General features: G+C 39.7%; 1 protein-coding gene across 3 annotated transcripts in view; it reads left to right on the top strand.

Moving 5' to 3' along the window:
- CPEB3 (cytoplasmic polyadenylation element binding protein 3) overlaps nucleotides 1-25438 on the top strand; it is a 150860-nt gene that overhangs the window by 81665 nt on the left and 43757 nt on the right. For all 3 annotated transcript variants that reach the window (XM_044916548.1, XM_021699787.1, XM_021699786.1), the window contains one exon: nucleotides 159-248. In XM_044916548.1, coding sequence (XP_044772483.1) covers nucleotides 159-248 — 90 coding nt within the window. The remainder of the gene's footprint in view (nucleotides 1-158; nucleotides 249-25438) is intronic.

The following is a 25438-nucleotide window of genomic DNA, read 5'->3' as shown; positions in this document are numbered from 1 at the left end:
CCCAGCAAACAATTGTATTTCACTTAGTAGGTTTGGCTTCTGTAAAAATGCTTTAGAAATAGTTCTCAAAATATTTTTTAAATAAAAAGACATGCTTTATGCTATTCTGTTTGCAATATTTTTTTTTCTCTTGCTAAGATTGCTTCTTTATTTTGTAGATGAGATCACTGCCAGCTTTCGCAGGTTTGGACCTCTCGTTGTAGACTGGCCTCACAAAGCTGAAAGCAAGTCGTATTTTCCTCCTAAAGGTAATGCACTTAAAATGTCTCCACTGCCTGCCTGTTGGAGAGCTGGCATGACATTCAATAAAAGACAGCCTTTTACTTCTTGGAATAGCAGTTGGCTTTTTTCCCCTAATTAAGAAAATATTTTAATGTTGATCATCTTTTTGTGTCTTACTGTTTTCATTTGGAAACTATTCCCCCAGGAGCACACTGATTATTTCAGGGCATCTCTTGTACTGACAGTGAGATCCTATACATCCGTTGTGAATGAGCCTTGTGCTAAATTTTCATTATTTGAGAGAAAAAAATCTAGGGGTTTGAAGAATGTCAGTGATGGGAGAGGAAAAGATTATTTAGAGTCAAATTTTATTTGTATCCCATAGTCCTGTAGTTTTATAGATCTAATAAAACACAAACTTGGAAAACCTAGTGGCTGAAAAGTGACATTGTATGAAATTACCTTTATTCATGTCTGTATTTTAAGTGACTTTGCTTGTTGAGGGGTGGTGGGCAAACTAGCAAAGAACTCTTCACATGAACTCATCCCTTATGTTTGGTAGGCTTTTTTGGTAATTTACGAAGACATGAAAATATATTACTTTGTTCATAGTTTGTCATTTCTGCAGAATTCAGGGAACTTTTCTAGTAATGTTAACTCTGGGTAAGTTCCTAGAATCATATAGAAGAGTGTTTTGGGTTAAAAAGGAAGTTTTCTTCATGTGTTATATTCTGTAGCTATGTTTCAAGGGTGTCTTTTATCTCTAAAGAATTGGGTTTTTTTGATATACATTATTATGTAACATTAGTCACCACAAGAAGATGCAGTCAAAATACCCTTCCTGTGCTTCGTACAGGAATGAAATTATAGCTTAACTTGGGAAAGGCAGGTGGCTTCGTCTTATGTCTGGTTTCTTTGCCACCTATATTTCTCCCCACTCTCTCTATAACCTATGAAAAGCAGTTACTCACTTAAATAGAGGCTGTTTGTTTACTTTTAACATTTCCTTTTTCATTTTCTCCAAGAATTTTTAAAGTTAAGTAAGTTTTGGGGCACCTGAGTGGCTCAGTTGTTAAGCGTCTGCCTTCGGCTCGGGTCATGATCCCAGGGTCCTAGGATCGAGCCCCACATCAGGCTCCCTGCTCCGCGGGAAGCCTGCTTCTCCTTCTCCCACTCCCCCTGCTTGTGTTCCCTCTCTCGCTGTGTCTTTCTATCAAATAAATAAAAAATCTTTAAAAAAAATCATTTTTATAAAAAAAAGTAAGTTTTATATTAATCAGAAAAGATAAAAATCACCATGTTGATTATTCCACTGAAGGAATGTGTTCACTACTTTGTAGTACATGTGGACACTATGTAAAGACACATGTTTAAAACGTGTTTCTAAGAGTGCTAATAATTCCTTGAATCGGAGTAGTGTTATTTCAGTGAGCAAGTGAGTTCACCACGCTGTGCTGTAGGTTGTATGCTCTGTAAGGTCACATGTATAAAAAGTACAAGTTGCACGTGAGCATCAAGACATGTTATCTCAGTGAAAGAATGTGTTCACACTGTGGTGCATGTAACACACTCTGTAAAATTACATGGATAAGAGATATTTCTAAGAGTGCTAGTGAAAAAAATAAACGTCATGCTGAGAAGGTTATAGAAGCAACTCTGGGATAAAAGGTGTCAGGTGGGGCGCCTGGGTGGCTCAGTCATTAAGCGTCTGCCTTCAGCTCAGGTCATGATCCCAGGGTCCTGAGATCGAGTCCCACATCGGGCTCCCTGCTCTGCGGGAAGCCTGCTTCTCCCTCTCCCACTCCCCCTGCTTGTGTTCCTGCTCTTGCTATGTCTCTCTCTGTCAAAATAAATAAATAAAATCTTTAAAAAAAAAAAAAGGTGTCAGGTGATCATCATTAAAAAAATGAAGATACACATATATAGTTGTGTCCGAGAAAATTATCGCAAACCTACCTCTATGAGACATAATCACTGTATACATTTTATTAAATTTCCTTCTAATGTTCTCTTTATGAATATGAACATTTATATGAAATTTTGCATTTTACATAAATGGGATCACACTGTACCTGCTGCTCAATAACCTGCATTTCCCCCTCTTATATCTTTGTGTAAGAGACCTACATAATTTTAATGACCTTATTTTATTTAATCTGTCCTATTGATGGACACTTAAGTTGCTTCTAGCTGTTCCTTCTCATGGATCATGCTTCAGTGAATACCCTTGTGCCTTCATCTTTTTGCCCTTTATCATTGCCTCTTAGGGTGAATTTCCAGAAGTGAGGTACATATTTATACAGATTGCAAAGCTGCCCTTAAGAAAGTTCATATACGTTTATGTTCCCACCAATAGTATCTGATTTGTAAACCAGAGTTATTGAGTCTGAGGAAATGACTCTCTTTCGATCTTTGCCAATCTGATGGTTAAAATAACATCCCCTTCCCCTTTTTTTGACATTCGTTTCTCTTTACTGGCCTTTGAATGTATTTTACTTTTTTAGATTGACTTCTCATTTCTGTCTGGACTTCATATTGGAGTAAGGCACAAGAAGAGATCCAGTTTTGTTTTTCCTAGTAGCATGCCAGTTATCTCAATAGTCATTTATTGACAAATACATTTTTTTTCCTCATCAATTTGAGTAAATAAGTGTAAGAAAAAAAAAAGAAAGAAGTGTTGATTGGAAGGTTATCTCTTCTGTTTCTCAGTGGAGTGCACAAGTTTCTCTGGAACCGCTCTGTCCAGAATGATAGCTACTAGCCACATGTAGCTAATGAGCGCTTGAAACGTGACTGATTTGAATTGAGATATGCTATAAGTGTTAAATATACACTGGATTTCAAAGACTTAGTTTTAGAAAAAGGTAAAATATCTCACTAGTAATTTTGTTTTCATGTTAGAATAATTTTTTGATATATTGCATTAAATAAAATATATTAAAATGAACTTCATCTGTTTCTTTTTACCTTTAAAATGTAAATATTAGAAAATTTGTGGGTGGTTTTTTTGGTGTTTTTTGGTTTTGTTTTGTTTTGTTTTGAAAATTTTAAGTTACATATATGACTCATCTTTCTATTGGAAAGCACTTTTCTAGAACAGGAATCCTCAAACTACCTGTTTTTATATGGCCTGTAAGCTAAGGATGGTTTTTATATTTTTAAAAGTTGTAAAAATACACATGCAAGAAGAATATGTAACAGAGACTATATGTGACCCTCAAACACCTTTGCAGAAAGTTTGTTGCCTCCTGCTTTAAAACAGTCTTTGGAGCTACTCATGTAGCTTCCGAGACATCCAGTGACAAAGGAGGCAGTTTCTTTTAGAGGAAGTCTATATATTTGTTAGACCTAGCTAATTCTTAAATTTCAACTGAGTCAAGTGCTTCCCTGCAATCTTTACCCTTCTGATCAATTGTGTCCTATAAAGTAAAGTAGAATAAATTATCATTGTGACCTCTATCTCTTGGTACTTAAAAGACTATTAGTTTCTCTTTAAGTCTTCTCTTTTCAAAGATAAACATTTTCACTTCTCTCAGTCATACCTTATGTCTAATGGTTTCTGTATCACCAATTTTGTTTGCCTTTTCTGTATATGTCATATTTACAATATCCTACTTAAATTTGTTACTAAGAATTGAAGAGAAAACATTTGGGTTGGTATGAGCAGTACGAATTTTAGTAATTCTGTTAACTCCATGGTTTTTGGTGCCATTCCTGTATAACAGCATAATAATATAGAGCTGTTGAACATTATATCTGGTGCCTTTATTTTACAACTGAGGTTAAGTGTTGAGATGGGCCATTGACAGCAAGGCCAAGAGGAAAATCTAGATATCCCAATTCTGGTCCACAGGCTTGCATCCTTGCAGAGCAGATTGCCTTCCCTGTGATTAGGGGTTAGGAAGAGAAATAATTATTATACTGCTGGCTCCTTTTGTGTTTTGGCTTTCAGCTAAAGTCTGAAGGTTGACCTGTTTTGGGAGGACCTAAAGAGATTTGGTGTCATTTCAAGATTGAAGTAACTTTGAGAATCCATGCCCATTGCTTTGAATGTTGGGAACATCTAAGGAGTTCATCCTCCCATCTGTTCTGTGCCTTCTTAATAATGCCCCCTTGCTATTTCTACTTTTCCTGAAGTTCCTTAAGTTTTAATTCAGGTCCATGCCTTCTTGGAAATGCCCTTCATGCTGAGTGTACTTTTCTTTAGGTTACCTTAAGTTGGCTATTAGGTACAGTTTGTTTGGCTGTCCATTTTGGTTTATGTGTAAGTAGAAAGGAACCATCCACTATTGAGCCCTTTCGCCTTTTCTCAGAAAGAATATGCCTAATGAAATACACATTCATTCATCTGGCAGGTTTACCTGTACAGATATAGGGTAGGGTTTGTAAAACCATGGCCATTTCAATGGACTGTGGAGAGTTTAAAATCCATGTAGAGAAACAGTGACCAGGCACATCAGTTGTCCCTTTAAGTGTTGTTGGGCCAACACAGTGGGAGGTAATGGAGTCTGGGGCTCTCTCCAGCACAAAGACCACTGAGGTATTTGATCAGCCATTTGAGGATATGCAAAGTCCTGTGGATCAGTTTGTCTGTAGGCCACAAGCAGGTAGTTGCTTGTTGTTCTCCAGAGCAATAATGAGAGCATGAAAGGTGGAGGAAGGCGTGGAAGTTCAGAATGTGTGTTTTCATAATTTGGTCTCAGACCTCATAAATTATAGTCCTGTGGGGAAAATAAGAAATTAGTCAACCAGTCAAAAAATAAACACAATTACAAATTGTGATAGTTCTGTAAAGGATAAGTAGAGAGTGCAGTGACTTTAAAAAGGGGGCATCAATTTAGAGTGTGGATATGGAGAAAGCTTCTCTGAGAAGATGAGAGTTAAGCAGACCTGAAAATTGAGGAGTTAGCTAGAAAGTTAGGGAAGCAAGTTCCAAGTGGAGGAGTACCATATGGGAACGACTGAGTACGAAAGGGCATTAGTACCTTTGAATAAATGAAGTGTGGTTGGAATGTTAGGAGAAAATGATGCAAAAGAATGAGCCTTGAAACAGTAGGATTTATTTTTCTTCCCTAAATTGATTTCATCCCCCAGAGAGAGTGGACATGAAAGCATTTGTGTGGTGTTTGTCTTTGGGGTGAAGGAAGAGTGGAGTTGGGTCAAATAGAAATATCGGTTTAAAATACTTTCAAATAGCTATTGATAAAATTGAAGCAAAGTCTTGCTTTGTGTTTCCTGCATTTAGTTCTTGATGATGAGAAGAAATCCAACTCTAGCCGAACTATTGAGGAAGAGTTTTCCAAGATTGTCTTTGCATACTTTTTAGTTCTGGAATAGCAGAGTTGAAATTGTGAGGTCTGGAAAGAGAGGTTCTTCCAAGTCTTAGGGCAGGAACCCAATCCCACATTCGTACAGAATGGTAATCACTTATGTTTATAATAGCTTGGGTGCAGGTAATTTAAAGATAGTTATTGAAAAGGGATGGTAAGAGAACAGAATAAATGCAAACAGAGGGCTTAGGTCCTGATGCAAGTGATTCTGCGGCTTTGGGAATATCAATCCATCAAATATTTGTTGCTTGTCAGTCTGTGGAAGAGTCCATATTTGGCCTTATGGGGGATGTAGAGAAGATAACCATTCTTGTTTTTGAGAAGGTTGCAGTTTCCTAAAGGAGACATGGAAACAACAGGTGTGAAATACTAAGTAATTGTAAAGAGCCGTAGTTTCTGGAACTAGACTTGCTGGGCTCCTCCGCTTATTTACGACCTTAAGCTTGCTGTTTAACCTTTCTGTGCCTTGGTTTCATCACCTGCAAAAGAGGGGTCATGATAGTACCTACTTCAGAAGGTCATGATGAGGATTAAAATGAGTTCGTAAATTTGTGTGGGATAATGAAAGCAGTCCCTGCCTGCAGTAGATATTATGAATAATATTGTTATTTTTATTAAAATACATATCAACTTATGCTTAATGACAAGTGAGCAAAAAATATTCTATGCAGACAGAAGAGGAACAGATTGCTGCCGGCTGTGCAAAACCTTCATCTTCAAAGCTAGGCAGGAAAAGAATAGGCAGAAATTGCAGGGAGCTGGAATTATGATAATTAGGATTCCTAACCTTTACTGAGGGCTTGCCATCAGCCAGGCATTGGGTTACTATTTTCTAAATCATGTTTAATCTTCCCAACTGCACAAGGTAGGCACCCTTAGCATTCCCATTTTATATAGAAGAAGAAACAGATTTAAAAGAGGGCAATTTGTCCATGGTCATGTGTTAATTGGTAGAGCTGGGATTTGAGCCTAAGTAGGCTGGCCTCAGAGCCCAAGGCTCTTTTTTTTTTTTTTTTAAGATTTTATTTATTTATTTGACAGACAGCGAGAGCAGGAACACAAGCAGGGGGAGTGGGAGAGGGAGAAGCAGGCCTCCCGCTGAGCAGGGAGCCCGATATGGGACTCGATCCCAGGACCCTGGGATCATGACCTGAGCTGAAGGCAGACGCTTAACGACTGAGCCACCCAGGCGCCCAGAGCCCAAGGCTCTTAAGTATTGCCCTCTACTATTCTCATTTGGGAATAAGAATGGCCCAGAGGTAGGCAGCAGGCTTAATTAGGGCAGGATTATGTGGTAGCCTGACTGCCAAGCCTAGGACTTAGGCCGAGTAACCAGTTATCAAGAATAAAGGCTCTGGAGTAAGCTGTCTGGGTTGGATTCCTGTTCCACTACTTGCCATATCTATGTCCCTGGGCTGGTTATTTTCCTAAATTTCTATTTTTTTAATCTACAAAATGGAAATAATAGTGTCTGATTCTAGTTTGTTATGAGGATTAAATAAGAAAATGTATATAGAATACTTTCATAGTACCTAGATATCATTGAAACCTTTATTTTTTTTTTTTTTTAAGCAAGGGAGAGGGGGTTGAGTTTTTTTATTTGATTTTGGTGTTTTAGCCAGGGTCAGAAAAACTATTCAGGAATTTTCTTTAATCCAGCTTATAAGCAGTAATAAGGACTGCAAAGACCTAAGATATTAGCGTTGAGATGTTATTAGAACAGAGGCAGTAAGAGACCAGTGGTTCTGAATGAGAGTAGGTCATGATGGTGGTAGACTTTGATGGTAGGGTTGTGCTAAAATTACTTCTGCTTAATGGAAGAATCATGATACTGTTGAATGTAGGGGAGTCAATTGAGAGAAAACCAGTTTGATCATGTGACAGTTTGATTAAAGACATGTAGAGTTTGGTGTGTCCTCACATCTGATCTGAGAGGAAATTACTAATAGGCAATGAGATTGTGATTAGGTAGTTTGGGAAAGGAGACTGGGGCTGGAGACACACATCTCTTGAGAGTCATCTTTATAGAGAAGAGGGAAAAGAAAATGATAAACAAATAATAAGTAAATGTTGTTAGGAACTAAAAGGAAAAAGAGAACATGTCAGTAGAAATGTGGGTGAGTGAAGGACTGGGAGTGTATTTGTGGCCTTGTAGGCTAAGGAAAGAAACTTCAAGAAAGTATATCAGCACCATCAGATATTATAGCGTTCCCCTGAGAAGATCTCCATGGAGGGGCATCTGGCAGGCTCAGCCAGTAGAATGTGTGATTCTTCATCTCAGGGTTGTGAGTTCAAGCCCCATGGTGGGTGTGGAGATTATGTAAGAAAAAATTTTTAATTAAAAAGTAAATAAAATGTTAAAAAAAAAAAAACCACCATGGAATAGAAATGAGTGTGGCCCCTCTTGTCAACTATATGATCACAGGAATTTCTATTGTTATCTTAATTCTAGGTGTTAGTACTGTAATGAATTAGGAAAACCAGAACAGAGAAATCTACTTTGCACTGAACGAGTGTTATTTTATAAATAAGAATAATCCTGCCTCCCCAGCAGAACCAACCATCATCATTTTTTGTTTCCTTCCAGTCTCTATTCATATATATCCTTTTTTGTGGGGCGTGTAATTATAGCAGAAATACAGTTTTCTGGGCCCCTGGGTGGCTCAGTTGGTTAAGCGACTGCCTTCGGCTCAGGTCACAATCCTGGAGTCCCAGGATTGAGTCCCGCATCAGGCTCCCTGCTCAGTGGGGAGTCTGCTTCTCCCTCTGACCCTCCCCCCTCTCATGTGCTCTCTCTCTCATTCTCTCTCTCTCAAATAAATAAATAAATTCTTTAAAAAAAAAAGAAAGAAATATAGTTTTATATCTTCCTTCTTCCCTGCCATGTTACTACATAATTTTTATATTTTTCAAGAGTCTGCCTAGCCTATTGTTACACCTTAATTTACTTGCTTGTTGGTTATTTAGGCTATTATAAATAATGTTCCCTCCTGTTAATATGTCCTTGTATGTGGTTTTTTCTTGCATAGGATTCTCTTTAGGATAAATTGGCAGAACCTTAACTAGAGTTAAAAGAAATGAAAATCTTAATAACTCCAGATTTGATATCACATGGCTTCCCAAAGCAATTTTCCTTGTGAGGTTTATGCTAATTTGGATATCTGCAGCACCATTTTTGCTTAGTTCCAAGTTAGATAGATGGTACATTGCAGTGTGGACTTAACTTTTGCCTGTGGATTTGGAATGTAATGGACCCCGGCAGAAGCCAGAAACTACATTGGTATGAATCTTCTACTTGAAGCATTTAAACCTTTCCTCTCGGGTCCCATCTGTTGAATCTTTGGTATTCTTTGACATCATCTCCTATCATTCCTATCTCCCTTACCACTCTGGCCACACTGACTTCTTTGCTATTCCTTGAGGTCTACTCAGGGCCTTAGTACTTCCTTTTGTCTGAAACCATCTTTTCCCAGATTTCTGAATGGACTGCTCATCTCTTTCCTTAGACAGACCTCTACTCAAATGTCACCTTAACAGAGGGATCGTTCCTGATCTCCTTATCTAAAATAGCAGTCCCTCTATCCTCTTGCTCTTTGTCCCTCTTGCCCTCATTTTATTTCTTTTTTACTCTCATTTTATTTTTCTTCAAAGTGCTTATCATGACTTGAAAAACTGACGTGTTTCTCTGTTTTCTAGATCGGGATGTAAGTTTTACGAGAATAGGGTGTTTTTATGTTTTGTTCACTGCTCTGTGCCCAGTACCTTGCATACCTGCCTCAGTGGCTGGCCCTCAGATATTTGTTAAATGAATGAATTTTATCTTTGCAAATGATGAACTACTTGCTCAGAGAGTAGAAGTCTATCACATTTTGAAGCTGGAAAGTTCCTTAAAGATCATCTCATTTAAATATAATCTTTATTTTAAACTGAGATTCGAAGAGATGAAGTGTCTTTTCCTAAGAGCACATGGCTTTTATCAGACAGACTTGGACCTGGCTGATTAGGAGTTTATGCTATTTTATCTGATGAATTATAAAGGAAGTCATTTTTATTTGTTTGACTAGTGTGTATCATTTGTGGGAAAGGAATATTGGTTTAAACTATAAAATCTGATAAATTATGCTGTTATTTATAAGACTGGATTTTATATAAAAATTAGCAACTCAAGTTGTGTGACCCGTGGGACACTTTCACAGCTCTTTAAAAATGAAAGTGGTCCTTGGCTTTTTCCTGAATTCTTCTGTTCTGTTGGTCATGCTCACATAACGGGGGTATTTCCAAGAGCTGGTTTAAGATGAGGTTGTGGGTCTGAGCTGCCCTTTAGCTGTAGCTGTGAGCATGGGGTTACATCCCATATAGCGTAACCATGGGAGTCTGCCTCTTGGGTGATGCCACACCATTTCTGGACGTGAGTACACTGCTTTGTAATTGAGTTCTTTGACTACAAGGATCAGAGGTTCTCTTGTACTACCTCAAGTTGGGGATGTGGTTATAAGTAACAAGGAGAGCCCCAAAGTAGGAGCTGTGGTAGAACCAGATATCATGGAGGTGTCATGCTAGGGGGTGGCAGGCTGCAGGGATTCAAACAGTGGGAGCTCTGAATTCTTCATTGTAATATCCCACCATTATCGTGACTCAACTCTTCTTTGCATGTGTGCTCGTCTCTGACTGTGCTTCCAGTGGGAAAATTGTTTTCATATTTCTACTTGAATTCCAGAAAGGGGAATCTGATTGGTCCAGTTCATTTTTTAACACCTAGCTGTGACATAGGCCATCCTAAAGACAGTGGCCACAGAACCCTTGACTGCTTAGTAAAGAAACAGCTTAGTTCTGCTTCCTTGAACTTGGGGCTGTGAATGTGACTAGTAGGAGGATAAGGTGGGCCTGACAAGCTTTTATGATGATAGGTATGTTTATCATAACCTCCTTCCTGGGAGAAGAGTCTGTGTCCAAAGTTGCTATCACTAGAGCTACAAAAAAATCTCTGCCCACCCTGAGCCTTCTACCCCTCGTTCTGTACTAAGCAGCTGCTCTTAATGCTGCCAGTAGTCTCACCTCTTGTGATGGGGCGGGGGCCAGGGACAAGAACTGGCATCTCTTGGGTAGTCACTACAGCTGCGCTACCATTGTTGGCAGAGGCTTCTGGGCAAAAGTAAGGAGAGCAGCCAGCTGCAGATGTTGGACAGGAGATTGACCACGTGGCTCTGAAACCATGTTCAGAAGTTGGTGATGCTGGCAGCGGAGTGGAGGAAGCTGTCTCAGCCCACTTGGGCAGCCAGTTTCAGTTCTGACGGTCCAGGGGCACAGGATTCAGGTGCACAGCCGGCTGAACAGGAACAGTAACAGTCATGCTGATTTATGCAGCAATAACTCATGCCTTTCGATCTGATGATTCCCACCCACCTTGAGTAAAGTGTGTGCTTCTGAGTGGCTGTTTGTTCTGGTGATCATGTATTTCTTCTGTGCTGGCTGGGCTGGCTTGACTGCTGGTCCTGCTGGGACCAAGGTCATGCAGTTGTGGAAGGGTATGGTATACAATACCAGCATGGTTTGTGAACCTGGCACAAGCCAGGCCACATGAGTTTCAGATTAACTTTGAGGCAGCCAGCTACAGAGAGCCTGTGTGAAGAACAGGAAAGAAGACTCTAGTTTAAATGGACAAAAATAGGTCATTGTGAAGCTGCATAGGCTGCATTCATGGCATCTATTTCTTTTTCCTTTAGTTTAATCTAACTCTGGCTTTGGAAAGGAAAGTTTTCACACTTCACATTTTTTCCCCTTGTAGTATAACTTGAATGGAAATAAGTCTGTTGTTTTAGGCCCAGATTCCAAGTTTTTCTACTTTTTGCGTTCCATAAACTGATCCAAGTTGGGAAACTAAAGGGTTTTAGCCTGTACTTAACCTTTTGCAGTTTGTAAGATTTGAGTAATACTTTGCCTTTTTAAAAAAAAAAAAAAAAAAGCAGGTCCTGGCTTACAATACTCATACCCTTTAGTGAATTCTGTATTTTAATTGATCTAAGTTTTCATTCTCAGGAAGGATTTTCTTATAAAAACATGGAAACTGTACTGCAGAGTAGCAGGAGTGGGCTTTTTGTTTTATTTTGTCCTTTTTTGACCTATTATTGCTTTTAAAAGCTTAGCACACACTCAGTTTAAACTGTTTTATTAAACACCTATCTCTTCTGCCTTGTACTGAAGGTGAACTATAAGAGTGAGTCTTTGATTTCAGAGCATTTATAGTTTGAGGGACTGTATAGAAAGGAGTAGGCAGAGGAATATACAGGCGACAAGACAGAGCCTGAGCAGCCACATACATAACAGAGACACCCTGTACTCTGTCACAACAGTACCTGTTGTGCTATGTCCAGACAGAAATGCTAGGAACAGGGGAGATGCTTGTTCAGCACAGAGAAGTCAAAACCACCCCTGATGAGAATGTTCTTTGGAAGAGAGTAGCTCTCAGGAACTGAAACGGAAGGTGCAAATTTGACAGGCTGAGGCAGGGTGAATGTTTTCACAGAGGGTGTAGATTGGGACAGGACTTGCTGATAGGAATTGGATAAGCAAGTGAAACCAAGAGAGGATATGTCAGTTGAAAAGGTTTGGAATGGGGGGCGCCTGGGTGGCTCAGTTGGTTAAGCGACTGCCTTCGGCTCAGGTCATGATCCTGGAGTCCCGGGATCGAGTCCCACATCGGGCTCCCTGCTCGGCGGGGGGTCTGCTTCTCCTTCTGACCCTCCCCCCTCTCATGCTCTCTCTCTATCTCATTCTCTCTCTCAAATAAATAAATAAATAAAAATCTTTAAAAAAAAAAAAAAGAAAAGAAAAGGTTTGGAATGGGAAACTGAGAGGATCTGGTGAACAATTTTGAAAGCTGAGAACAAAAACCTGGGTTGTCTTTCATAATAGAATGGATGGCTTTAGTCAAGGCTTTAGTCTTGTGAAGGAGAAATGGTGGCACAGGGAACACCTATTGGCAACAGCATCAAGAACTCATCAGAGGAGTATAAAAGTGCAAGAAGAAGGAGAAATTAGAGTGTCAAAGTTCAAGCACTGTAAAAGCAGGCTTGGACCAAAGCTTCATCATAGGGAAGTGTCTATTAAGTTAAAAGTTGTCTGATGCTGAATGAGGGAGGATAACAAGCAGTGGGGGCAAGAGCTGGGTGTTTGTGGACTCAGGTGTGGGCAGCAGTTACTAACTATGTGACACTGAGCAAGTTATTTAATCTCTGACCCTCAGTTTACTCATCTGCGTTAATACTACTCATTGGGTTACTAAATGGATTATAGGAAATAAGGCACATTCATACCAACACAGTACTTAGGCTTAATAGGTGTTAAGTAGTATTAGTGTCCTCCCCCCTGATAAAAATGAAATGCTCAGTAAAAATAAAACTGCCCAACTAGTTTGACCAGTTTCCTCCCACACCCCCAGTCTGATCTCCGTTTTCATGGTCAGGTGCTTGTTAGAACTGACTGTGACTAGAACTGACAGACTGGCAGACTTCACAAGGACTTCTTTATGTAAGAAATGTGAGGTTACATAAACAGAGCAAGTTTTAAGCCCAAATGCCCCAGGTCACTGCCCTGGATTGCAGGACTTTACTAAGAACACAGGCAGTAGATTGCCAATTTTCAACTCTGAGGTGGTTCTACCCATCGGACTTGTTTTCTTGTCCGTTCCTACCTTCCTCCGCCCCTGCCTGCCAAGCCAGAAGTCCACAAAGAAACAGTTACTAGTGCAATAAAAAACACAAAACAGTAGACCAAAATGTTTGAGCCTCAGCCCTAGGTAGTAAATATAGTCAAAGAAATATGTTTAGTTCTGAATCCACAGGAAACGTTCAGGAATCCGTGGATTTGGGCAGTATCTGCAGAGCCATCTCTACATCTTATCTGAGGCTAATTCCTTCACTTGGAATGTCCTCCATTTTTTCACTATGTCATGCCATTAAGATCTGCTACCACCTACAGAAAGACTTCTCTGATTTCTCTATGTCTTTTTTTTTCTTTTTAAGATTTTATTTATTTTTCAACAGAGAGAGAGAGACAGCATGAGAGGGAACACAAGCAGGGGGAGTGGGAGAGGGAGAAGCAGGCTTCCTGCCAAGCAGGGAGCCTGATGTGGGACTCAATCCCAGGACCCTGGGATCATGACCTGAGCCAAAGGCAAACGCTTAATGACTGAGCCACCCAGGTGCCCCTCTATCCATGTCTTCTTCACTGAAAGATCTGTCTTCTTTCTATGAAGTCCAACTTTTACAAATACTTCAAAAAAATACTTCTTGGGATCCTTAATGTATTGTTCCTAGTTTATAGTTCTCTATGTACTTATTCTTCATGACTTTTTTGTACTAGCTTATAAATTCCTTAAGAACAAAGTCTTGCTTATGTTAGTATTCCTCTGCTGTGCCTAGAGCACGTAGTAAGTATTCAGTAAATTTTGGAAATAACATGTTTTCATCCCAGAGGGAAAATAAATAGGGAATCCAGTTCAGAGACCTACAGTGTTCTCCAGGTAGCAGGCAGGGAATTGATGAGGTGCTTCAGCTCTTCCCGCCCACTGCCCCCAATCCTATACTCTAACTAATGAACTCTCATCTCTGTTTTCCAAATGAGCCAAACCTTTGACCTTCGATACCTTGGCCTGCACTCCTTCCTGAACTTGGAATGCCCTTACTTCCTGGAAGACTAATTATTGTCCAGCTCATATATGGCCTTTGTTCTATGGCTTTCCCAGATGTTTGGACACCTTTGCTTCATTTGTCTCTCAGCAGTGTTCTGTAGGACACACCCCCAACACAACACCTTTCATGGTGTCCCATAGTCATTTATTTATAGGTTGGATTTTTCTAGGACTTGGCTTCTTCATCTTTGTAGCTTCATTGCCTAGCTTCATGCCTTGTCCCTCATAAATATTTTAGGTTCTGTTGAATTGAATCCAAAGACAAAGACTCCTGAGGCAAACCAGGTAAGTCTTCTGACCCGAGAGCCAAGGTTAGTGAGAATGTTTGGAACAGCCTTCTGTGCCAAAACGTGTCTGAATTCAGGCAGTTCTGGCTGGGGTGGTGCCCTTCAGGTCTGTCTAGGAAGGTCACAGGAAATCAGGGAGCCTGGATTCTGTGCAAGGACAGATCTCTCTCTGTGTGTCCAGACCATGGATTTTTCCTTCTGGGGCTGATCTCAGTCAGAAATTGGCTGTCCCTTGGTCAGCTACTGTTTTATGAATGTAGCAGTGGTTTGGGGCACAGCCCTACAAGCTGAAATTGTTTTCCCATTGTAGTTGATAATTGAAACATATAAATCACTAAGAGCATTAGTTGATTTTAAGAACTGTTGGGTCTTTAAAAAATACCAAATAGCTCTTGAGAGAATGCGAGAAGATATTACTCTCTTCCCCAGAAAGACCTTGTGGTTTTTTTTTTTTCTCACAAATTTTATTTTCAAAAATTTAAAACCAGGGCGCCTCGGTGGCTCAGTCATTAGATGTCTGCTTTTGGCTCAGGTCATGATCCCAGGGTCCTGGGATCAAGCCCCGCATCGGGCTCCCTGCTAGGCGGGAAGCCTGATTCTCCCTCTCCCACTCCCCCTGCTTGTGTTCCCTCTCTCGCTGTGTTTCTCTCTGTCAAATAAATAAAATCTTAAAAAAAAAATTTAAAACCTACTTGGGGCACCTGGGTGGCTCAGTCAGTTAAGCATCTGCCTTTGGCTTGGTACATGATCCCAGAGTGCTGGGATCAAGCCCCACGTCGGGCTCCCTGCTCAGCGGGGAGCCTGCTTCTCTTTCTCCCTCTGCCTGCCACTCTGCCTATCTGTGCTCTCTCTCTATCTCTCTGTCAAATAAATAAATAAATAAAATCTTGAAAAAAAATTTAAAACCTACAGAAATACAAATCAAAATCATGATGAGATACCACCTCACACCTGTCAGAATGGCTAAAGTTAACAACACAGAAAACAACAGATGTTGGCAAGGATGCAGAGAAAGGGGAACCCTCTTAAACTATTGGTGGGAATGCAAACTGATACAGACATTCTGGGAAACAGTATGGAGGTTCCTCAAAAAGTTACAGATAGAACTACCCTATGACCCAGCAATTGCACTGTTAGATATTTACTCAAAGGATACAAAAATACAGATTTGAAGGGGTACATGCACCCCAATGTTTACAGCAGCATTATCAACAATAGCCAAACTATGGAAAGAGCCCAAATGTCCATCAACTGATGAGTGGATAAAGATGTGGCAGATATACACAATGGAATATTACTCAGCCGTCAAAAAGAATGAACTCTTACCATTTGTGGCAATATGGGTGCAGCTAGAGTATATTATGCTAAGCAAAATAAGTCAGACAAAGGCAAATGCCATGTGATTTCACTCATATGTGGAATTTAAGAAACAAAACAGATGAGTATATTGGGAGGGAAAAAAAAGAGAGGGGGGAAACAAACCATAAAAGACACTTAAATGATAGAGAACACACTGAGGGTTGATGGAGGGCAGGAGTGTGGGGGGCTGGGCTAAATGGGTGATGGGCATTAAGGAGCGCACTTGTGATGAGCACTGTGTATTATATGTAAGTGATGAATCACTAAATTATACTCCTGAAACCAATATTACGCTACATGTTGACTAGAATTTAAACAAAAATTTGAAACAAACAAAAAATTCAAACCTACAATAAAGCTTTAAGAATAAATACAACAAGGGACGCCTGGGTGGCTCAGTCGTTTAGCATCTGCCTTCGGCTCAGGTCATGATCCCAGGGTCCTGGGATGGAGCCCTGCATCGGGCTCCCTGCTCTGCGGGAAGCCTGCTTCTCCCTCTCCCACTCCCCCTGCTTGTGTTCCCTCTCTCGCTGTGTCTCTCTCTATCAAATAAATAAATAAATAAATCTTAAAAAAATAAATAAATGCAACAAACACCTATATAGCCTTTTTCTAGATTCACCAGTTGTCAGCATTTTGCCACATTTGCTTTTCTTTTTTTCTGTGTGTGTATGGTTATCATTTGAGAGTAAGTTGTAGACATCAAGACCCCTCACTCCTAAGTGCTTCTGCATATGTCTCCTGTGAACAAGAAATACCCAGATTGTTCTAGTAATGTCCTTTAGAGCTGTTTTTTTTTAATCCAAGATCCAAACATGTAGCCTTAACACCGAAATATAGACTTAATTTAGTTGTCATATCTCTCTACTGTCCTTGAATTTAGACAGTTTCCTAGGCTTTTTATCTTTTGTATCATTTGACGGGTCCATGTCAGATGTTTTATAGAATATCACTTAATGTGGAATTATCTGTTTATTTCCTTATAATGAAATTCAAGTAAAACACTGTTAGCAGAAATAGTATGTAGATGATATGCTGCATTGAGAAGGACATAGTACAGGAGCACATTAAGTCAGTTTGCCCTGATGTTGGTGATGTTGATTTTTATCATTTGGTTGAGGTGTTGTCTGCCGGATTCCTCCATTTTAAAAGTGCCTCTCTCCCTTGGCGAATAATGATTAATCCGTGAAGTGATATTTTAGGAGTATGTTAAATATCTTGTATCCCCTTCCCAAATTCACCCAGTGGTTTTAGAATCCATTGATGATTCTTGCTTAAGTCGACTATTACTGTGATGATGATATTCATTTTATTAAAATCTTAATTTAGTGAGATATCTGCTTTTTCACTCCCTCAAGTACCTTTATTCTAAATACGTAACTTATGGGGCGCCTAGGTGGCTCAGTCGGTTGAGCGTCCAACTCTTGGTTTAGGCTCAGGTCATGATCTTGCGGTAGTGGGATTGAGCCCCATGTCTGTTTCAGATTTCTCTCCCTTTCCCTCCTGCTCACTCTGTCTCTCTCTAATTAATTAATTAATTAAATCTTTAAAAATAAATACATATACGTAACTTAGAAATAAATTGAAAGCCAATAGGCATCTTTACTAAATATGACAATTTGATTGACCTAAATAAAGCTAAATCTAAACTTCTCCTGATGATTTTGAAATTCATCATTTTCATTCTTCGTAATATAGTTCTGTGAGCTTCAGAGCAAATATATCTGCATAGGCCTTAAATTGTAGCACTAAAGCACAGGTGACCACTTTCTGCTACTTAAAACACTGTGAAATGATCACTGTCACAAAAGTAACCATAAATAATAAACACACCAGTCCTCATTTGCTAATGATAATGAAATTTTTGCCTCATCATTTTTAGGCAAGACAGTATAAGTGAATGGATAAAGGATGAGGGCTCTGTAAGCTGACCTGGGTTTTAATCTGAAGTGTCCCTTAACCCCTTGGAGTTTCAGTTTCCTCATCTGTAAAATGAGAACAAAAACGTGTATTTACCTCACAGAATTACTGTGAGGATGAAAAGAGCTTAGAGACGTAAAGTGTTTATTGTTAGCAAAGTGCCTGGCACACTGTAAGCACTTCGTAACTGGTGTTTGTGGTGGTGAAATTGGTGGTGATGTTATTTATACTAGGGATTAAGTATAAAAAAAATTCTAACATGAAAAATTAGGTATTTAAGAGCTCAGGAAGCATCGTTTTTGACAAGTAGCCAAGAACACTTTGGAAATTGTTGTACTTTAATGTGTTCTCAGGCATTAAGAGAAAAAAAAATCTATTAATTAAATTTAGCCTGTAAAATCCTGGCCAAATAAAATGGAATCATCCCAAGTAAGTCCCTGCAACCCATACCTTCCTGTTCCTCTTTACCCCAAAGAAGTGTGGTCAGTCCAGGCCTGTCTAAAATTCCCTCACTGTTTTCCCCTTTCTCACCCAACCTGTTTGGCACCAGTGGGAAAGCAAGCAATTTCCTGCCATCCATTCTGCCCAACCCAGAGTCATGATGGTGATAGTGTTAAGAGCTCCTGTTGCTTCCCCCAGAGCCCATAGTTCCATGCACAGACTGGCTCTGAGTTGAGGGCCTCCCATAGCTCACCACATCCTGAAACCCCCTCACACTCCTCAGGTATGTGGGAAACAAAATCACCATCTCTGAAACTTGAGTTTTATGATACTCTTGTCTCTTACTGGCTCAGAGGGCAAGGAAGAACAGAGGGAGCTTATAATTTTTTGGTCAAGCTTTTTTATATACCTTTCAAACTAATAGAAGAACCTGCCATCATAGTGACAGTTTGAGGAGCTGTATTTGTAAGTATAATAGGCTTTTATTTGTTTTGTTTTGTTTTGTTTTTAAGATTTATTTATTTGAGAGAGAGCGAGAAAGCCCATGCACGAGTCGGGGGAGGGGTAGAGTCCCAAGCAGACTCCCCGCTAAGCGTGGAGCCCAACACAGGGCTCAATGCCACCATCTTGAAATCATAACCTGAGCTGAAATCAAGAGCCAGATGTTCAACCGACTGAGCCACCCAGGTACCCCAATAATAGGCTTTTATTTAAAGAATGTATTAGAATCAGCAAATAATATCACATCTGATCATTTTCTCTCCTGGTGGACATGGCTAATTATGTATGAAAACAAAATATTCAGTCACTTTATTATTTGTTTACAGTAATATTCAGCCTATTATTCAAATACCTTTAAGGTTTATCTTTAGTATCTAGATTACTGCCCTTTATTCACCAAACACTTGAAAATGCACATAGGCAGTGCATATCATTAATTTGAACTCCAACTTTTGTGAGACTGTATGCAAAACTCAATTTTATATATCACACAAATATGCAGAAATATCACAGAAAATGCAGAAAGAAAAATTGACACTTGCACAATACCTAGTTTACAGAGCACCCTTACATGTACTATTTCATAACCTACCTCTCTGTAAGTTAATCAGGACAAATACTTTTTTTTTTTTTCATTTACAGAGAAAAGAGCCAAGACTCAGAAACTTTAAGTTAATATTCAAATTCATGGCTCCACCACTTGTTAGGTTACCTTGAGCAAGTTGCTTAATCACTCTGTGCAATTTCTTTAACTGTGAAACAACTAAAAGTAGTGCCTACTTCACAGGGTGTGTGTGATGATGAATGAATGAACTTAGAATGGTGCCTGGTACATAGTAGATAGATGCTCAGTAAATGTTAGCTATTATTACGCACAGCTAGTAAATGTTAGAACTTGGATCTAAATCTAGACCTTCTGACTCCTAGTCCAGAACTCTTTTCATAGTACCATGTGGAATTTGCCTTTTAGTAAATAATCGATTTAATTTTTATCTCACATTGACCTTGTTATTCTAGAAGGAATCTTTTTCTACTTTGTTTACTTTGACCTTAAATTTCTAAAGATCAAAAGGGAAATATATTTGAAGGATTCTTCCCTCCTGATTTGTTTTTAGATACTCTGATTTCTGTTATCATCTGGGTTTGGTTGACCTTGAGGTGTCAGAAGGTGTTTTTAGTAGGTGAAGGTACAATAAAGTTGTGTTCATGAGTGATTTTGGGTGTCTCTGGTGAATTTTGTTTTGGTTGGAAGTCCTGAGGTACGAAGTAGGGTTGAAGGAAATTGTTGAACTGGAGTCACGCCCCTTATCTGTAATGCTAAGAGAATATTGTCATTACTGAGAGTGGCAGCTTGCTGATCAGGGAGTAGAGATGATTTATTATAAAAGATTATTTGCTGTAAAAGAGTTATCCTGAAGAAATTGGTAAAGTATTATGAGCCATTCCTTGGGAAAGGAGAAGTGGTTCGTAGATATTTTTCTTGATAATAGTATTTGTAGCAAGCTTTTACTTCTGACTCCCCATTGTTTTTACTCTGTCTACTCCTAATGTTAACATTATGGCTGTGTGAGAGGCCTGATTGAAGATCTACATGCTTTTGTGTTAGCTACTCAGCTGCTATGGGGAGATACTCTCCCTCTCTTCTGATGCACAAATTGAGCTCAGTGCAGGAATTGATGTGGAAGATTCTAGAGGGTGGGCAGCAACGTGCCAGAAAAATGTAGTCAGCCTGGTGGCCTTCTGGTGGCCTTCTGGTGGCAAGGAGCTAGAGAAAGCCCCATTTCAGTAAGCATACCTCATTCCCAGGCCTTTTTTTTTTTTTTTTAAAGTAGGCTCCATGGCAGCATGGAGCCCAACACGGGGCCTAAACTCATGACCCTGAGATCAGGACTCCAGCCAAGATCAAGAGTCGGACAATCAACTGACTGAGACACCCAGACACCCCTCCCCAGGCCTTTTTGATGGGCCTGTGCATAATGTACACAGATGGGGTCCTCTCCAAGAACAAGATATCCAGTGTGTCTCTTAGGACCTTTGTGGGCCATCTCTACCAGGGTTTAACGTGGTGAGGCAGGAGGTTTGAGAGGACATGCTGAAACCTCCTCTTTGTAATTTGCATTTTTTAACCTCACTCATCTCTAGTATTCACTTTGGCAAGTGGAATTAATGTTCTCACGTTTAATGAAAACACTGAATTTTTAATAGATTCCTTGGGGCTTGGTGATTGTTTAATACTGTTTCCAATAGAGAAAGGATATGAAGAAATGTTATTTTTTCTAGTTTTGCAGTTAGGTTTTATTTTTCTTGCCTAGCCACCTGCTGAATCTTTTGACCCAGCTAGCTTAGGAGGAGAGCCCAGAAAACAGCTCTGGGTCCTCCCATGTAGGCAGCCTCCCTGTTGTATCTATATACCCACTCCTTTGGGCTTGGTGCTATCCCCTGTACGTTGACTTCTGCCTATTGAATTGGCCACTCTTGTGTCAGGTAATAGTTGATCTTTTTCCTGCTGTATTTGTTTGGATGGTAGTGGTTAACCTTTCTTCTACTGTTTTGCTTGGATGCTGTGTATACTAGACAAAAAGTTGAGAAAAAGTATTTTTTTAAAAAGTACCCAGGGGCACCTGGGTGGCTCAGTCGTTAAGGGTCTGCCTTCGGCTCAGGTCATGATCCCAGGGTCCTGGGATCGAGCCCTGCATTGGGCTCCCTGCTTTGAGGGAGCCCTGCTTCTCCCTCTCCCACTCCCCCTGCTTCTGTTCCCTCTCCCTCTGTGTCTCTCTCTGTCAAATAAATAAATAAAATCTTTTTAAAAAAGTACCCATTATTCATTATCTACTCCTACTGTCATTATGTGCTACCCAGGACTCCAAGAGCTTTGCTTCTAGGCCAGTTGATTAACATCTTTGTTTGATGTGCGAGAATCTTCTGAAATATGGAGGTTCTTATTCTTCTTCACCATTTACACCTTTCTGGCATGCAGTGTACCAGGATAGAACCATATTGGTGATGGGTTTTTTTTGAGGACTGGGAGTGGAGGTGACAGCTGAGAAGCTGAGCAAAGCTAGAGGGGTTGCAGAAGGGTTGAATAGTTGACTAGTCAAACTTAGACTAGCTCATGATAGGCCTTTGCCCAGCTGCCATACAGGAATGCTGATATGGCAGCAGATGCCAGAATTGGTCCCTTGAACATCTGCTGACCTGTTTGAAGTCTTTGCTGATTCTCTCAAGTCAGAGCCCTTGCTCCTCTGGGCTACCAACACACTTTTTGTCCCCTTGTATCTCCTTCAGTTTTGTAACAAATAGTTAATTGTCTAAATGTCTGTTTCTTCTACCACATAAGTCTCTTGACAATAGGAACATACTCTCCTCCATCTCAGTTTTCTCATAATCCACAGGTTGTGTCCCACTTATAACAGTTGCTCAGTAAATCTTACTGAATCGAAGTGAGCAAAGCTGGATGTCTCTATGGAAATTCTGCAGCTAGTATCCATGTTTATCAGTTGTGTACTCTTCCATGAGAGAGGAGAGTATCCTTGGAGAAAGCAGACATCATCATCAGAAGTAACATTAGGCTAGGCTATTATTGGGCTTTTTTTTTTTTAGACAACTTTTCTTGGGATATAATTCACATACCATACAGTTTACCCATTTGAAGTATAAAATTCAGTGGTTTTCAGTATGTTCGTGGAGTTACGCCACTGACATCACCACAGTCAATCTTAGAAAATATTCATCATCCTCAAAAGAAACCCTGTACCTATTCCCTCCAGTCCTTAACCCTGGGCAACCACTAATATATTTTTTGTCTCTATAGACTTGCCTATTCTGGGCATTTTACATAAATGAAATCATACAATATTTGTGCCTGGCTTCTTTCACTTAGAATAATATTTTCAAGGTGCATCCATGTTGTAGCATGTGTCAAGCCTAAAGCTTGATGGAAGTTGGGGGGCAGATGATGCTTGTTTTTTGGCTAGTTGTTGTGGCTCAGGCCAGTGATGAATCTGCCTGCTCTCTTGATGACCAAATCTACAGGCATACCATGGAGATATTGTGGGTTCAGTTGTAGACCACCCCAATAAAGCAAATATTTCAATAAAGTGAATCAAATAAATTTTTTAGTTTCCCAGTGCATGTAAAAGTTATGTTTACACTATACTGTAGTCTGTTAAATGTGCAATAGCATTATATCTAAAAAACTGTATATACCTTAATTAAAAATTACCTTTTTGTTAAAATATGGAACCACTACCTGAGCTTTCAGTGAGTTGTAATCTTTTTGTTGGGGAGAATCTTGTCTCAGTGTTCATGGCTGCTGACACATCACGGTGGGGATTGTTAAAGGTTGGGATGGATGTGGTAATTTCTTAAAGTAAGACAGCATTTAACTTTGCCACATCATTTCTCTGGAGCATACAATGCTGTTTGATAGCATTTTACCCACAGTAGAACTTCTTTCAAAATTGGGGTCAATCCTTTCAAACTCTGCCTCTGCTTTATCAGCTAAGTTTATATAATATTCTAAATCTTTTGTTATCATTTCAGCAGTCTTCATAGCATCTTCACTGGGAATAGATTGCATCTCAAGAAACCGTTTTCTTTGCTCATCCATGAGAAACAACTCCTCATCTGTTAAAGTTTTATCATTAAAACTGGCTGAGATTACAGCCATTCAGTTACATCTTCATCTTCCATATACTTATTCTAGATCTCTTGCTATTTCTGCCATATCTGCAGTTACTTCCTCCACTTAAGTCTTGAACCCCTCAAAGTTCTCCTTAAGTTAGAATCAGCTTCTTCCAAACTCCTGTCATGGTGATAATTTGACCTCTTCCCGTGATCATGATTGTTCTTAATGACATCTAGAATGGTAGCTCTTTTCCAAAAGGTTTTCAGTTTACTCTGCCCAGATCCATCAGAGGACTCTCTGGCAGCTATAGTCTTATGAAATATATTTCTTAAATAATAAGACTGGGGGGCGCCTGGCTGTTTCAGTTGGAGGCACATGCGACTCTTGATCTCGGGGTGTGAGATCTCTACTAAAATAAGTAAATAAACTTAAAAAAATAATAATAAAACTTGAAATCCATGGGCTGCAGAATGGACATAGTGTTAGCAGGCATGAAAACAACATTCATTTCATTGTACATCTCCATCAGTGTTCTTGGGTGACCTAGTACATTGTCAGTGAGCAGTAATATTTTGAAAGGAATCTATTTTTCTGAGCAGGGTCAACAGTGGGCCTAAAATATCCCATAAACTATCTTGTAAACAGATGTGCTTTCATCCAGGCTTTATGGTTCCATTTATAGAGCATAGGCAAAGTAAATCTATCATAATTCTTAAGGGCTGTAGGATTTTCAGAATGGTCAATGAGCATTGGATTCAACATAAAGTCACCAGCTGTATTAATGCCTAATAAGAGAGTGAGGTTGTCCTTGGAAGCTTTGAAGGTTGCCGTTGACCTCTCCTCTTTAGCTGTAAAAGTCCTAGCTGGCATCTTCTTCCAATAGAAGGCTGTTTCATCTACATTGAAAAAACTGCTGTTTACTGGGGGCATCTTCATTAATTACCTTAGCAAGATCTTCTTGATAACCTGCTGCAGCTTCTACATCAGCACTTGCTGCTTTACCTTGCACTTTTATGTCATGGAGATGGCTTCTTTCTTTAAACATCATGAATCAACCTCTGCTAGCTTCCAGCTTTTCTTCTTCAGCTTCCTCATCTCTCTCAGCCTTCATAGAATTGCAGAGAGTTAGGGCCTTGCTCTGGAAAAGGCTTTGGTTGAAGGGAATGTTGTGGCTGGTTTGATCTCTCTAGACCACTAGAACTTTTTTCTTACCAGCCATAAAGCTGTTTTGCTTTCTTATCATTCATGTGTTCCCTGGAGTCGCACTTTTAATTTCCTTCAAGAACTTTTCTTTTGCATTTGCAACTTGACTAACTGGCTCAAGAGGCCCAGCCTTCAGCCTCTCTCAGCTTTCAACATGTCTTCTGCACTATGCTTAATCATTTCTAGCTGTTGACTTAAAGTCAGAGACGTGCGACTCCTCCTTTTACTTGAACACTTAGAGGGCATTGTAGGGTTATTAATTGGCCTATTTTCAATATTGTTGTGTCTCAGGAAATAGGGAGGCCCACGGAGAGGGAGAGAGACAGTGGAATGGCTGGCCTGTGGAGCAGTCAACACACACAATATCTATGAAGTTCACTTGCTTATGTGGGCCCGGTTCATGGTTCCCCAGAACAATCACAATAGTAATCTCAGAGATTCCTGATCACAGATCACCGTGACAAATATAATAATAATGATGAAAAAGTTAAAAATATTGTGAGAATTGCCAAAATGTGACACAAAGTAAGCAAATGCTATTCGAAAAATGGCTCCAATAGATTTACTTGATGTAGGGTTGCCACAGGCTTTCAATTTGTAAAAAACGCAGTATCTGCAAAGCACAATAAAGTGAAGGACAATAAAATGAGGTATGCTTGTATTTCACGGAAATTCCATAGAGAAGTTCTGAACTTGCTCCCCTGAGTAATTACGAGAATTAAGCAAGATTATGTCTACGAGTACCTAACCCAGTGCTTGGCATATGAAGTGTCTCAGTGACTATTACTTCCCTGTGTCCCATTTCAAGCTCTTAGATTTTAGTAAGAATTTGCCAAAGGGAAACAACAGGTAAATTTTT

This window comes from Neomonachus schauinslandi, chromosome 6 (assembly GCF_002201575.2).
Source record: "Neomonachus schauinslandi chromosome 6, ASM220157v2, whole genome shotgun sequence".
NCBI classification, from domain to species: domain Eukaryota; kingdom Metazoa; phylum Chordata; class Mammalia; order Carnivora; family Phocidae; genus Neomonachus; species Neomonachus schauinslandi.
Note: the sequence above shows the minus strand (reverse complement) of the source record. Positions and strands in the feature narration are given on the sequence as shown.